The 16,913-nt window shown below is 39.2% G+C and overlaps 1 protein-coding gene across 6 annotated transcripts in view; it reads left to right on the forward strand.

Annotated features, from left to right (window-relative positions):
- The first annotated feature begins 3,263 nt into the window (after positions 1 to 3,263).
- LOC134610961 (E1A-binding protein p400-like) overlaps positions 3,264 to 16,913 on the forward strand; it is an 83,464-nt gene continuing 69,814 nt past the window's right edge. For all 6 annotated transcript variants that reach the window (XM_063454374.1, XM_063454379.1, XM_063454378.1 and 3 more), the window contains exons 1-3: positions 3,264 to 3,350; positions 14,119 to 15,422; positions 15,795 to 15,888. In XM_063454374.1, coding sequence (XP_063310444.1) covers positions 14,166 to 15,422; positions 15,795 to 15,888 — 1,351 coding nt within the window. In that variant the 5' untranslated portion in view covers positions 3,264 to 3,350; positions 14,119 to 14,165. The remainder of the gene's footprint in view (positions 3,351 to 14,118; positions 15,423 to 15,794; positions 15,889 to 16,913) is intronic.

Below are 16,913 nucleotides of genomic sequence, written 5' to 3' on the forward strand. Positions count from 1 at the left end.
TGAAAACACATTCTCCGAATCCCTACACCATAGGTTACTATCGGGTTTATTGGACAGGAATCCTGCCATAGTATATCTGATATGTATAGAAAGACGTGCTTGGTACAATTTAAGTAACTGGTAATTTAGTTTAGTCCTGGTATTAAAACCACACAAATATAAGTAAATAGAAGAAAAGAAATGACTACAGAGTTAGAAAAAAAAAACAACTAGCTCTGGAGTCAAAGAGGACTAGATGGGCAACATACATGGGCATAACCCAGAATGATATTGACTGAACAAAAAGAGGAAATCCCAAGTATTAGGGTAGATGGAAGGGAGAGCAAGGGCCCTGCCTCCAAAGACCACTAATCGAGGGTGTGCCCATACAGGAGGGTACAAAATTAACTAAAGTCCCATTGCTGCATCATGCAGGTAAACGTAAATAGGTACATAGAAAATAAAAAAGTCTTTAATAAGAAGTTAAGTTGCTAAAAACCAAAAATTGGTAAACCAAGGAGGTGCAGATAAACTGTGAAAAAAGGGAAAGGGGGGGGAGAGGGGTAGAGGGGGTATATATGTGGAAACACGTGCAACACGCACTAGGTCTCAACCTTACAAGTAAAGTAAATTAAATTAAATTGGAGGTCACGTGGGTATACCCCTGCGGAGTAATATACTATATGTGGAGTATATCACAGGGGGACCATATAAAAGCGACAGGCTAGATACGCCAAGTCAAACTCAGCGGTGGGCTAGTGGTAGTGTAAACAGATGGAGGACTTATAGGTACGTAAGTGAACCTCCCCTGCATAAGCACAGTTTAAAGGCGTAGTGCGGTCACCTTTGTAGACCATACAGTGAGTCGGCCCCTGGTATGAGCTGCCCACCTAGTACGACTAACAGTCAAGGTGGAGGTGTCACCTATATAATAGTCTGTGGGCAGCGCAAAAGCCAGCGGGTGACCTCTACAGTAAGTTATGTAGGTACAGGTGGAATTGAGGGTCAGTGCCACTGTAGGGACACCTCTAAACAGCCCCCAACCTACAAAACACTTAGGAAGGCAAGCTCCATATGTATAAAGTTAAAAAAAAAAGGGATTTCCTCTTTTTGTTCAGTCAATATCATTCTGGGTTATGCCCATGTATGTTGCCCATCTAGTCCTCTTTGACTCCAGAGCTAGTTGTTTTTTTTTTCTAACTCTGTAGTCATTTCTTTTCTTCTATTTACTGAAATACTCGTATATCCTGTATTCCTACATATGCTCCTTACACTACTGATTGTATCTTAGCTACGTGTAACTGACTAACTGATACATCAACATATGCAAGTGCGCATACCACGTGGCAATCTTGTCCTAGTAAATTTATTTTTATTTATTTATTTATTTATTATTGCCATTTATATAGCGCCAACAGATTCCGTAGCGCTTTACAATATTATGAGAGGGGGATTTAACTATAAATAGGACAATTACAAATAAACTTACAGGAACAATAGGTTGAAGAGGACCCTGCTCAAACGAGCTTACATTCTATAGGAGGTGGGGTGTAAAACACATTAGGACAGGAATTTACAATCAAATAAGGTGGGCTGCCCTATAGGAGAGGGCAAGAGACAGGTATGTGAGGTAGAGGTTAGTCTTGGAGGCCATAAGCTTTCCTAAAGAGATGGGTTTTAAGGCACTTCTTAAAAGATGCAAGACTAGGGGAGAGTCTGATGGCGGTAGGCAGGCTATTCCATAGGATTCCACCACAGTAATGTCCTGCACAAACCTGAATGTTGCCTAAAACCTGCAGTACTGTGACAACAAACATCTAAATGCACATCGTGCTATTTATATCAGCAAAGGCGGTTTAAGGCTTCAGCACGCAATCACTGTATGCAAGAGGCATTGGAGGCAATTGCCCTCTTGTCAGCCCTCCCATACCTAGTCTTCAGTTTGATGTTGCATGCAGTGTGGTGGGAAAGTGATATTACAACCATGATATTCCAGCTCTTTGTATTGGTTGCAATGTTTACTGTGAGTTAACGCTAACGCACAGAACTGAAGAAATGCATGGTTATTTACTACAGAGAAAATCTTAAAATGAATTGTCTTTTTCTCACATAGATCCTTTGCTATACATGGTACAGGGCTTACATTATATTTAGCTATTCACTTAATTGAATATTTGAATTAATAATTTAGGCCAAAATAGTTGATCTGGAAAAACTCTCCAACCTCTTTAGCGTGGCTATTTTACTCTAAATTTTAATATTTGGGTTTTCTGCAAAAATAACCCTGTCTTTCCCCCAGTCTTTGTTGCTCTTGTGTCAGATTCCAGTCATGCAATATATTTACTGAAAACAAAACAACATTTTTACTTTAAACAAACATGCAACAGCAAACAGTCAATGCTATATTTTCTTGCATTTTGTTGAAAGATAAAGCAGTTCCTTTGTTATTTATCTATGAAACAGAAGGTCTGCAGATTTTGCAAGTTGTTTTTCACATCCCCCCCAAATGAAACATGCAGACAAAAATACATGCATTTTATTTGAGGGTATATCTACTAAACTGTTAAAAATACATTTTCAGCGGAGTGTTCCTTTAATTTCGAGCACTATTTACTACCTGTTCATATTTTACTAAAAAAAAAAAAAAAAAAAAGTGTAATTGAATTCATTGTTTACTTTATTGTTCGAATATTGTGCAAGTAACAATACATTATAACTATTAATATTATTATATATTTAATCATTTGTTCATCACAATGTATTTGGTTTGGCATTATTATCTCATTATCGTATTAAAGGGTTAAGAATATTTGCCAGGAAATCGACTACATGTAAATTGAGAGCATTTTGCTGTGATTTGTTGGCGCTTTATAATTAATAATAATAATAATAATAATAATAATAATAATAAAGTGCTGGTTATTTCACACCATTGCAAACATCTCTGAAAAACACGGTTGAAGCACCAGATTTTGGAACTTTGCATTGTTACATTAATGCACAAATAATAAAACAATAACTAGGTGAACAACACCACTTCAAGTGCGAATACTAATTATTATTAATTTAAAAATATATATATAAATTTGGTTTAATCCACCGATACCTCAGTTCAATACATATTGTCAGTAAGGATAAGCTCATGTATCCGCTTTGAAACACATCAAGAAGAACACTTATTTTTACTACTACTACTACTGATTGAATCTCAGCGCAGCGCCCCACGTGGCAGCCAGTAGTATTACCCTATGAATTGCCTTTTGAGATTGGCCCTCCTCGGCCTCTGTAAGCGGGGATCTGCTGCCGAAGCCCTCGCTGCCTTTGTGAGTCCGGAGGGTGGGGGGGGGAGCCGTATCGGAGCAGTTACTGGGGTAAGTGGAGCAGTGTCTGTTGGCGGGTCCCTGGATAGAGCGGGTGGGAAGCAGGCCTGGTACAGAGAGAGCGAGCATGGAACTTCCCTGATACAAAGTATCAGCGTGCTACTCTGCCCGGGTTCGGATAGAACGTGCTCGGCTCAGGAAGTAGATTCCATGGACTCACAAGTTTGTGTGGATCAAGCTGGCCGCTGGACAGCCTCGGGGACGGTGTACTTCATATCTACTGCAACCCCCCCGCCCCCTCCTCCCCTATAACCGCCAGGGCTTCACGGGAAAACACCCGAAATCCATGCTGGGGCCTGCGAGCCCTTGCTTCCTATTTCCAGAGGCCTAGCTGGCGCCCCCTCCCATGCAAGGAACGGGTTAACCTGCCCCCTGGTTTCATTAGGAGTTGGTCTGCAACCATTATTTTACCAGGAAGTTGTTTGTGTTGCATTTGCTCCTAGAAAGCCTCCTGCAGAAATAGGGACATGACATGTAAACACTGATCCACTTGCTTATTTTTTCCTTTATTTTGTATGCACACGATGGCTTGTTTATATACTGAGAAAACTATTTTTTCTTTTAATTCAGGAGTTGCCAGATCCCCAGCTATTTTTGCACTGTACCTCTTATTATGCACTTGCAATATGAATACTTAATTATTTGTAATTTTTTTTTTGTGTTAATGCACAGGAGATCACATGCATGTCTTATTTTTATATTCCTTAGTAATTTATCTGAAATATTCTGCACAAGCTTTGCCTTTAGTTTGAATGCAAATATCTGCATTTCCTGTGTTTTGTATATTGTGATTTCAGTCAACACCGATAGCATTTCACATGCAGTTAACGTAGTGTAGTGTTCTTGAAATACTATTCATGTTCTGTACTAAAATACTAATATTACACAATTTACAACTCTAAAGAAACTTTTGCCTCTGTTTCAAGTGGCCAAATGTTCCTAAATGCATTGATTTTTGCTTGTCTGATTGCAATTAAAAAATGCCTGTTTTACATAATTGAATCCCAGATACTGAGAGTTCTGTATGAATGTCCCACACACCCATTCAAAAACAGATTCCAGATTTTAAATGTCTCTCTGCTGGTGTTCTATCCAGACTGCAAATCATTAGAGTTTGTCACTCCATATGACCGGTGCAAAGTGTTAACAGCGGACTTTATCACATGGAAAGTAACATTACCTTTTAAATAGTTAGAAGTTAGCATTTAATTGTTCATTTTTATAAACTCCTTTTTTTTATAAACTCCTTTTTTTTGATTCACTCAACATTTACATCAGGAAGTGTATGAAGTTTAGTGAATTTTTTTTCATTTTTTTTCTGTGTGCCAGTTACTGATAGGAAATTTGCAACGTGTTTGTGCAAGGCATATGAGGTGCCAGTCACCTGGAAGTGCAGCATATACAAATTTCTTTAAGCTTACACCCACTGTACACCTTGCCCACAATACATTTTTAATAGTGTTTTTTTTATGGTCAGAGGTAAATGAAGGCATGTCATGAATAAAAAGATGACCGACCGTAACTTATTTCTGTAGCATTCAGAAGGTTATTTTGATTTATTGGGCTAGGAACTCCTTTGTGGTTGGACTTAGGTTGGGTGCACTCATGGAAGAACAGTAGCCTGAAATATATGTCTCTGTTTAATAGATTATTCTAAAATAAGAATTTACCTGCTGCATGTCTCACCACTTCCATGGCTTTCAATCTAATTTATTCTGAAGCACATAAAAAGGGGGCATTGATTTTTAAATAGTGCTGATTCTGAAATGTGGGCTAAATATATACACCACCTTTCAGTGACTCACATTGAAATATTATTTTCAATTGATTTATATTCCCGGATGAAGCAGACCGCAAATCTTGGGTTTAGTCTGTTCTTACTCTAACTGGAAAAGCTTAACATGACTAAGAAACACCATTATTTGAAACTATATTTGAAGGCTGATTTTTTGGAAGGGTAAATTGTATCTTCGTATTTTATTCTTTGGAATGTGAGATTATTATTAGTTGCTCTAAAAATGTGTTAAATAAATTTCTCTTAATTAAAACAAATTTGACCTTTTTAAACAAAACAGATAAAATCACTGCATTTTATTATAGAGGGGAGAGGAAGGGTGGTTTCGTGACCATATCAAATAATTGTAGCACTGAAGGTACTTCTTGTGAAGCCAAGATTCAATAAAAGTTGGAAATGAAAGATTATTGGCATTTGATAGGAAATGTGATGGTGGACCAATTGCTGCTTGCCAATTTACTACTTGGGCCACTTATTTGGAAAATCAGTTGCTTGTAGCATTAAGAGAGAAGTTTTAAAAAAAGTCTATTTTTCTCTTAGGTTTGTGAAATAGATGTTTCCTAGAAAATTTCAAATGTATTGGCACTCCCATATCTGTAGTGGTGCTGGTATCCAGGTAGCCTACAAAATACCTTAAATAGCTGTAATAATAATGTATGATACCACACTCAAAAACAAGAGAAAAAGGAAATAATCAAGAAAAGTGAAAAAAAATTGAAAATGTGAAAAAATATATAGATATATAGTCCCAGTGTGTACACACTAAGAAAGCAACAAAAAATATTTCATCCAAAGTTCAGTGCCTTAATAGACAGCTCTCAGCCCTTTTTTTTTTTTTTTGAAAAGTCCTCTTTGTAAGTGTAGTTTGATCTATCCAGAGTTCGTGGGGGATGTCCAAGTTTTGTGTGTCTGGAAGCTGCTGAGAGAGATATCTGGACTGCGCACTCGGGACTAGTCCATCCCTTCGAAGGCCCTAAAATCATCAATACAAATGTTAGTCTTTTAGATGCTGTATTGCGTGCGCGTCCACATTTCCTGCGGGTCGCGTCTCTAATACGTCATTGCGGATGCTTCTTCTTGCGCATGCGTTCTGCGAATGTCTCATACCATGACGTAAATATGTACATGTAATGCTTGCGTGCCCGGAATGAGATATGAAATAAGCACCATTTTAATTCAAAACTCTAAAATAACCTTATTTACACTCCTTTATGTTACATATAAGCAATGCTTGTATTTGTAGTCTCTACAGTTGATGTCAGATTTCTGAAACTCTAGAAATCCAGCATGGGGGGGAGGGGGAATCTATAGTTATTATAATGGAGGGTTTTAAAGAAAGTTATGAAGAAAAAATATATTTAATAGAGAAACTTCCATGTTTCTAAATACAAATAGATTAATTATTACGAAGCTATTGAAAGATTAGGGGAAAAAGGAGGGAATAATAGGGAAATGTAACGGGATATATAGCGGTGATATTTTTAAATGAAATCTTCACTCTATTGAATGTCTGTAAATCTTTAAGGGTATATGCAAGAAAATATATATAAAAAAAGACAACAAATAGATAATCTCAAAAAAATCCTATATTATGAGTATTTGATAGCATAATGCTATAATACTGATTAGGCATAATATATATATATATATATATATATATATATATATATATATATATATATATATATCTTGTGTATTGTTTATTATATATATATATATTTTATTTTATTTTACTCGTATAACACCCAAATTTGAACCTTGCACAAATCTTCTTAGGTAGCAAATAGTGTACCTATTGCAACAGGAAATCAATGAGTCACACACCACATTACTTAAGGATGTTTGATCAAATCCATTATAAAGAGAGCATACTCACCAGCAGTGTCCGTGTGGAAAATGTGTGTGGTGCCTCATAGGGGGACCCCGCATTCCTTCGGGTAGTGGACCGTAACTGGTCAACAAGTTGAGTGTAAAGAGAGAGATCGAGAGCCAATCGGACCAATCCTGGTCTGAGCAGTGCTCTGTATAGTAAGTATAAAAATAATATTTATTTACATGGGTATCTTACTGAACATAATTAGGATATTAAAAAAAAAAATGTATGATTCATTAAGGATTTACAAAGACCTTCTCATATGACCTATAGAAAATGTTTTAGATCATAGTCTTTGTTTAAACCCATTGGATATAGTGTCTCCAAAGTACTTCTTCATTTTGTCTCTTTCTGGAGTAACATCTTTTGTCTATCACCATCCCTATGTAGGTGTGGGATACTATCAATTACTTAAAACCGTAATTGGTTTACATAATGACCTAGTTGCTTAAAATGTCTTGGTACCGGAGTTTCATTTGTTCCTCTCTGCAATGCTGCTCTGATGCCTCTCTTGTGCTCTCCTATACGTTCCTTAACCTGCCTAATCGTCTCTCCCACATAACGCAGTCCACATGGACATTTCAAAATATAAACTACATGGTCCGAGTTGCTAGTGTAGTAATCCTTAATGTTATATTTTTTGCCTGAGTATGGGTGTGTGAAATGTTCTCCTTTAATCACACTGTTGCAGTGTATACAATCCAGGCACGGAAGCGTGCCTTTCTTGGGTTCTGAAAAAAACCTTGTTCATTTCTTGTTGCTCCCAATATCTGATCGTACCAAAATATTTTTAAGGTTCTTAGCCCTTCGATACGAAAATAGCAGAGGATTGCCAAATTCTTTGGGTAAATTAGTATCCCCTTCAGAAATCTTCCAATATTTCATTATTATATCCTTGATCTTTTTACTATATGGGGTGCATATGAGGATGTCTAATGTGCGTGCTTAGCTTCGACCCAGCGCCGACAGACAAAGGTAAGTAAATAAAGGGTTTTAAAACCTTTATTTACCCAGGAGGTGGGGGGCACGAGGAAGAGGGGAGGCAGAGGAATCGGTAGTGCCCGGAATACAGCTCGGTATTCCTGGAATTACAGTATCCCTTTAAGTCCTATGCTAGTAGCTAGGTCTTAAAAGTTACTCCATAACTGGAGGGTCCGTCGCAAACTTACCAGGGGTGAATTTCTACTTGCCAGGGCTAAACTTTAACTTGTCAGTGCCTAGCGGTTATGAGAGATTTTGAGCCCTGCTACCAGCATACATTTCAGGGTCATGGTGTTTTAATTTGCTTCATCCGAGCTGTGCAATGGAAAGGATCTCTTCTCTGTTTTGGATAATACTTAAAGAAACACTCAAAATATCATTCTACTTGAATGGCATGACGTCTTACCTGTTGTCTTCTGCGTACCACTTTCTGCCTCCAGTACTTCCAACGAAGAGCTGAAGCTCCTGGAGCTTTCATTAGCTCTCCCGAGTGTAGCTGTGCACCACAGTGCTTGGCTCAGACCGAGATTTTCCACTCCGTCTGAAATAGTGGAGCCAAGGTGCAGCACCCAGTGGATTCTAGTTTTAAATCTTACAGTGGAGAGGAGCCAGGACACTCTGTAATGGTTATGGTCCTTGAATTGTTCCTTTTAAAGCAGCTCAATGACCCCAAAACTTAACTTTCTCTAATTGTTTCCTCTTCACTTTACAAATCTGTTCTTCTTTTCTGATCTATTTCTCTTTAAAAACACAGACAAACTATGGACTATTTTTTCTCATGTATTTTTCTTTGGCTTGACATTTCTTGAGAAAGGGAGTAGCTTAAAGGGATACTTGAAAAAGAATCAGGTGCTGAAAAGAAATGTCTGAATGATTAACGGGGCCAGTGTTAAGAACACATTGGATGTGACACTAGGAACTAGTAGAGTTGGTGTGAATAAGCGAAATAGAATCAGATAATGGCAGAGCCGCTTTAATTTACACCCTGTCAATGCAGTGGAAGCGCCTCTGGTGGCTTTTTAGTAAGATAGCCACGAGAGGTAGATTTAAAGGGACACTCCATACCCTAAATCACTTTAGCTGAAGTGCATACTCTTTTTACTTTATTTTTTTAATTTTATTTTTCATTTTGCAAATAGTGCAAATTTCAATGGAAATTTACCTTTCTATAAATGAACCTGTTTTCAGCCCTCTGGCTTTAAAACCTTCAACAGGTCATGTTCCTTCCTGGTTAACGCGAGTGGAGGAACACAACCATGTATTCCTGACCCTATAGTGCAAAATACACCATTTATGTGGCTCCCCCCCCCCGCCTTAGCCCCCTTAAAAGGAATTAAAACTCACCTTATTTCCAGCGCCGCGCGGGTCCACCAGTGACAACAGAATTGCTGTTTTTTTTTTTAGCCAATACAATGCATTCCCATGGGGAAAGCATTGGTTTGTATAAAATCGACAAGGGGGCAGGACCAAACACCATTTTGGCCAATCAGCACCTCTTCAGAGAGATGCATTCAAACAATGCATATCTATGAGGGAAATTCAGTGTCCCCATGCAGAGCCCCATTGAGACGCTGAACGGCAGTGCTGCCAACTGTGCAGCACTGACCCAGGAAGCACCTCCAGTGGCCATCTGAGGAATGGCCACTTGGAGGTGCCACTAGGGGCAATTTAAACACTGCATTTCCTCTGAAAAGGCAATGTTTGCATAAAAAATGCTTGCATATAAGGATTATACTCACCAGAGCAACTACAAACTAGATGGAACTAAACTCAAGAGGCAGCAATTACCCAGACCTTGCAAAGACTTCTTATTGAGCTGCATTGGGAAGTCTGTGGTTGAACAGACACAGAAAGTCTGGGCGGGGTTAGAATAGGGGGACTTGCAAAAGCAGCAGGCAAGAGAACTGCAACTTTTGCAGGCTGTTTTAAGATATTTTTAATTTGAGAATAGTTGGTTACTAAAACGTGATTTGTGTTTGGGCAATGGAGTGTTCCTTTAAGCTTGCAATGACAGGGTCTCAGCACCAAGACCACTTAACAGATTCATTTCTTGAAATTGGAAAATAGATATAAAAACACAGAACTTTAATTTGTACAAGCAGTTAATTAATTGTATTTGTTACAGTCTACAATATGTACAAACATACACCTTAGATTAACAAATATTTCAAGATTCTTGCGCATCTGTTAAGGGAACACTCAAAACACTATAGCCACTACAGTACATAGTGGTTATGGTGCCAGAACTGCCCTGGCATCTTCACTGGGTAAGTACTTATTTACAAATGGATTAACAACTTACATGGGGTCCACCTGCAGAGAATCGTCAGTCACTTCTATACTTTTACAACTGATACATTTGCTCTGCCTGCAAGAGAAAAGCAGTGAACTTCTGCCACCTGCATGCAATGTGCTCTGACGACAGACTTAAAATATGCACAGAATTGACATTAGGCAGCCTGGAAGAGAAGAACTTACCCTCGGCACACAATTAAAAATAAAGCGGAAACATTATACATCCAGACTCCTACCACCATAACCACTTCAAAAAAAACAATGTGATCATGGTGGTTAGAGTAACTTTTTAAACCTCTCAAATTACCTGTAGGCAGTCCCTAGGGCAGGGATAGGCAACATTCGGCACTCCAGATGTTGTGGACTACATCCCCCATAATGCTCTTACCCCCATACTGCTGTCAAAGCATCATGGGAGGTGTAGTCCAAAACATCTGGAGTGCCGAAGGTTGCCTATGCCTGCCCTAGGGCATGTGCACCCCTCTCCCTTAGGAAATAAAGGATCCATCTGCTCTTTGGGCTTCCCTTTTTCCTTTGTTTAGATCAGCGGTAGTCAACCTGGTCCCTACTACCCACTAGTGGGCGGTTTGGGATCTCAGGTGGGTGGTGGTGGGTTTTGCAGAAAAATGCCCAGTGGGCCTCAATGGCCCAGGACCAAGGCTGCCAGGGGAGATCCTTTCATCTCCTCTGCTGGCCATGAAGAGCCAGCCTTGCTGTAAGCCCTCTCGGGCTGGTGAGTAGATAAGAGATCTCCCTCACTGGCCCAGCAGAGGGAGGGAAGTGCCTAGGAGGCTCTGTGTTCCTCCTGCAAGCCGGCTGGTCGGAGCGTTGCCGCACGTTACCATGGCAACGCTCCAATACTGTGCTGTGCTCACACGAGGACAGGAGAGTTAGCTGGAGGCAAAAGTGAACATGTCATTACTGGACCATCAGGGCTTGCAAGATTATTTAAGAAGAAGGGAAGAGGAGACATTAAGATAGATTTCCACATCTCACCCACCTTCACACAGCATAGACCCTATGCACCCTTCACACAAAAACACACACAGAGCACCTCACAGACACACACAGAAAAAAAGGAGAAATACAAAATATAAATGTTAGTACATATTTAAAAAACAAAACAAAAAAACAACCTACCGTAATTTCTAAAAACAAATAAATAAATAAAAATATTGCACTTGCGCTAGAAAATTAGTTACTGCGGCACTGGTGGGCGCTAAGGACATTTTACCATCAACAAAGATACAAAAGTGTGTTATAGGTACTAAAAGGTTGACTACCCCTGGTTTAGATCAAACAATTGGTTTCTCTCCTCATTCCTGTTTACGTCTGTGGTGTGTCCATAGAGTGGGTGCCAAAAGGAATCCACTTGTGATTGGCAACTCTGAGATGCACAGTGGTGAATGGAGCAAAATGAAAACTGAAAGAATATTTAGAATATTGCAAACACTGTACTCTGTAAAGTGCACTATTCATTTCAAAATCACTCCGGGTTGAAGTAGATTGCTGAATGTCTTTGCCTTGATGGGGTAACCTCCCAGTATTTTGTAAGTGTCATGGTTCTGGCACATATAGTTGCAAGACTTTGTGTTTGTACACTCAAAGTTTTAATGTCATGAGTTAATGGTGGTGTGCGAGATCCACACCCTCTGACATCTTGTTTCCAGTATACAGATGGATGTGGGAACTCATTCTGCCTTTGCCTACAGCTATTACATTACATACTTTACTAAAATAAACAATTGTTCACCCGGTCTCCAAAGTAATATTGTAATTGTATTTGGGGACATATTGTAAAATTGGTCATAAAAGAAAAATAAATTGTAATTTTTTGCAACATATGTCAGAAGTGAAAAGCGTTATTGTTATCACACATTTTAATAGCAATTTCAGTTATTGCTGAAAGTAATATCCATTGACTCATAGCCAGCATGGATTTAATTTAAAGAAACACTATAGGGTCAGGAACACAAACCTGTATTTCTGACCCTATTTAGGTGGCTTGTTCCACTCCCCCCCCCCCCCCCCCCCCTTCTCCGTTGTCTCCCTTAGAGATGTTTAAAACTTATCTTATTTAAAGCTCTCCACGGGTCTGCAAGTGCTGGTCCTTCTCCGATCCACCTCTTTGGCTGACATCAGAATTGATGATCTCAGGGGAAAGCATTGGATCATCAAGCTGCGCACCAAACACTGCCCCAGCCAATCAGCACTGCTTCATAAAAATTAATTGAATCAATGCACGTCCATGAGAAAATGTCAGCGTCTCCATGCATAGCGTGCAGCACTGACCCAGTAAGCACCTTCAGTGGCCAACTGAGGAGTGGCCACTGGAGGTGTCTTGAGGCTTTTCTCTGAAAAGACAGTGTTTTCAACAAAAATCCAGAAGGCGATGATTATGCTCACCAGAACAACTACATTCAGCTGTAGTTGTTCTGGTCACTATAGTTTCCCTTTAAATGATGATTTAAATCACCAGTTCATAAGACTCTTTTTAAATTATGATTTTAGTGGTTCTATAAATTGTATATTAATTGAGTGTATCTAGATTTGCAGAATAACAATAGGGTTAAGGACTTTTTTTGAACTTCCAATGTGTGTTTTTGGTTTTGTTTACTTTTTAATAACATTTGTGCTGTGAAAAAGTGCACATTATTTCCGTAGACACAAGTTCAATTAACTAACCAAAAATGTAATATTGCATGAATATATACAGCCTATTGCTTAATAACTGAACTGTATTCCATACAGAATAAAATACTATAATGTATCTTGAAGGGTCATTATAAGCACTAAAACAGCTGTAGTTTTACCCCTACAGTCCCACACCTCAATTCTTAGCCATTTTCGAGATTTAGTCACACCTCCCTGCATGTGACTTGCACAACTTTCCTAAACACTTCCTGAAAAAGAACCTCGATTTAAGAAAACCATTTTTATTTATACATGCTGTCAATTACAGCCAGAGGAGGTGTGTATAGGGCTGCATAAACAGAAACACAAGTTATTTAAAATAGTACTATCACCACCCCGTTTTAAAATAAGTATTTCATACTGATTTTGACGGTGTTGAAATTTCACTGAAATTTCAACCAAGCCAAAAGATATACAGAGACAAAGTAGGGACTATTTTCTTTTCTCCTCCATCCGAATTTCTTAGTTTCAGGTTGGAGTCAAAGTGACAATCCTGCAGGGAATTGGCTGTGTTTATGGAAGATCTTGCTGGATTCTCCATAGACTTCAATGTTGTACTCACACATGTGCGAGAGTACAACAGTGACATCACTCTGAAGAGGACCCACCCTATGAAGACGGCCGTGCCCAAGATAGACAGGTTCAGATAAGTAACTCTCAGTTTTGCATGCTTCACCCGCTGACAGACACTGGACCCCCAGCAGGGGTGTTTGCAAGTTCAGCAAAGTTCCCAAACAGTGACACTGCCGCTTTAACACCTAAATGACAGAAGTTTGAGCAGTGGGTCTGCAAGGGCAAGAACTATACAACAAATTTGCTTCACTAAGCTAAAGTTGTTTTGGTGCCTATGGTATTCCTTCAACAGAAAACTATCTTTAGACCGAATTTTCAACCAAGGACATTTTATTAAAAGAAATCCATTTTAAATAAAGAAAAAAATGGTTTATATAATTGAAAAAAAAAAACAAAAAACATTTTTAACATTATTTTGGATGACAGATGTATGATAATTGCTTGTCAGAAAATAATCTTTATTTGTGAAATCGTTTTGTTTCATAGTTGGACATTATGTATTAATAAATTTTTTTCCCCCTCTGTCTTTCTCTCTCTCCCAACTGCAGTATTTCAGGATTGCGTATTGCTATAAACACTTTTTTGGGGGGTTATAATGCCCCATGGTAACAGTTCCCAAGATACTCCAACCTCCAAAGCAAGCTCAGGAAATGATGGAGAACAACAAAGGGCTCAGAAGTCTACCCCACAATCTCCTGCACCATCATTTACACCAGCAGTCAGTTCTGCTGGGCCACAGTCACCTGGATATCAAATTCAGCAACTCATAATGAGCCGGAACCCGGTGGCTGGTCAGAATGTTAACATAACTTTACAGAATGTGGGGTCCGTGGTGGCAGGAAATCAGCAGATAACTCTGACTTCACTCCCCCTTACCAGTCCTTCCTCACCAGGGTTCCAGTTCAGTTCCCAACCAAGAAGGTTTGAGCATGGATCAACATCCTATATCCAGGTTACCTCTCCAATGTCTCAACAGGTCCAAAATCAAAGCCCTACACAACCAAGTGCAGTGCCTTTACAAGCATTACAGGGTGTTCGGGGAGGAACTGCAGGAGCCAGCTTGAGTATGTGCAGCCAAAGCCCCACACGTGGGTTTGTGGATGCTAGTTTGCTTGTCAGGCAGCTCAGCCTTACTCCATCAAGTACAGGACATTTTGTGTTTCAGGAAGGGTCTGGAATTACCCAGATTGCACAGGGAGCTCAAGTACATCTTCCATCTGGAACCACTGCTCCAGTCCAATCACGTACTCTACTGCACTCCAATTCACAGACTGTTGGCTCTGTACACCAGAGCGGAACAAGCCACTTAACAACCACCAATCTATCCCCACAGTTAAGCAGTATTATCCAGGGTCAGCTGATCCAGCAGCAGCAGGTTCTTCATGGTCAACAGCTTGCAAGGACCATCAGCTTTGATAGAAGTTCTGGAGGCATGATAGCTGGGGTGGCTGCAGCTTCAGCTTTTGGGAAAACACCACCTGCTCCGACAAGCCCATCACGGACGACTGGTCCTCAGGGAATCTCTGGTCTTCCTTCTGCCCCTACAGTTAGCACCAATATGAGAAAACAGAGTAAAAAGTTGGAAGAAATTCTCCCTGCAACCCAGGAAGATGCTCAAATGCGGAAGCAGTGTTTGGAGCATCACCATAAAACCATGAAGGTCTTGAAGGAAAACTTTAAAGAGTACCTGATTGAGCTGTTCTTCCTACAACACTGTCAAGGGAACATGATGGATTTCTTGGCCTTTAAGAAGAAACCAAGCATACTGCTGCAGGCATTTCTCAGGCAAAATGACTTGGATCTTGAAATAGAAGAGGAAGAAGGAGATAAGAATTCTTCCCATGTCACTCAGGTAAGAATTTTTTTTAAATAGAATTTCTGTCTAATATGTTTATAATATACGAAGTAACTGTGTTACACGTTTGAACAGTTTTAATGTTCAATGTATTTAAGTTGTGGAGTGCTCTGCCAACATAGGCAGTTTCAATAAACTCATAATGATGATAATAAGAAAGGGCCAGCTTTACTATTGACTATGAAGTGATGAACATGTGTAGGTTTCTGTGCCCAAAATAAGTTGAATTATGTATGTTTATGATTATCCAGCTAACTTGCTCCATGTGTTTTGTGTATCTAGCTGGCTAGCTAGATAGTGAGATAATTTTCTAGACTAGAATCCATAGCTTGTCTAATGGGTGTTCTTATGTTTTATTTTTGTTTTAAGCCTCAGGTTCCTTCTCAAAGTCCAGCGTCGGAGATTCCTACTGCCATGGAAACACAAGCTTCCAGTATGCAAAAGGAAACTTCAACTCCAAATGGTATTACATGTCTATAGTTCTTGCATTACCATACTTCTCACCAGGGGAGAATACAGAATAACTTGATTAAAATGAAATGCTTTCCTGCTAACATTGAAATATATTATGGATGAATTGTCAACTTTTTGGGGGGAATAATTCCTCTTTTCTCCACCTTAGTAAACACAAATTGAATCCGTCATTAGGGTGAGGTGTGTAGCAGTGGCACACAAACACCTCCTCCTGGTGATCAGTGTTGCATTGTCCCAAGCTCTAATAATTTCCACTGATTCCATGTGTGAACCTGCCCAGTAATATGCAAAGTGTAGGGAATTATAGGGCATATGGGATATTCCTAGACCATAATCCCTGTCCAAATGTAGATATTTATATTGAAGATTGTATTCATATTAAATGTGAATTGTAAATACTATAACACATAGTGATATATGCTGAAAAGATTGTAAAGCAAAACATTATTGTACACATGAACAGTTAAACATATGGCATTTCTGCAATTTGTCTGATATAAATTTGTTGGCAAATATATTTACCCAAGCATTCACTATCTCTAAATGACAGCCTATGTATTTGGAAGGCGATGGAACCTTCTAGAAACTGGGACGTGCCATTTAGAGACTAGCCATTTTAATAACCATATAGGTTCTAGATGGACGCTAGAGAGTTTTATCTCTAGATGTAGACAATTTCCATATTTCTGTTTTCATTTAAAATAATGAGTCCACTCATCCGCATGATACACACACAAATTCCATCCACCATGATTGACATGAACTGGTTTCCTGCCTGTTTTAAATAAACCATGTATAGCCCCCTAATGACTGGCATTTTAGGAAGCAAGTAAAGTCTGCACTTACTGCCTTATGTATGTGAGATGTGGCTGCAGTTTGTGTCTGTTGGAGTGATTTGATTCAGGCCTCTTACACGTGAAGCCGCAGTACTTGAGAATATTGCATAACTTAAAGGGTTATGCCAGGCACCATAACCACCACTGTGATTTGAAGTGACATGGTCACTATTTATTT

Source organism: Pelobates fuscus, chromosome 5 (assembly GCF_036172605.1).
Source record: "Pelobates fuscus isolate aPelFus1 chromosome 5, aPelFus1.pri, whole genome shotgun sequence".
Lineage (NCBI taxonomy): Eukaryota > Metazoa > Chordata > Amphibia > Anura > Pelobatidae > Pelobates > Pelobates fuscus.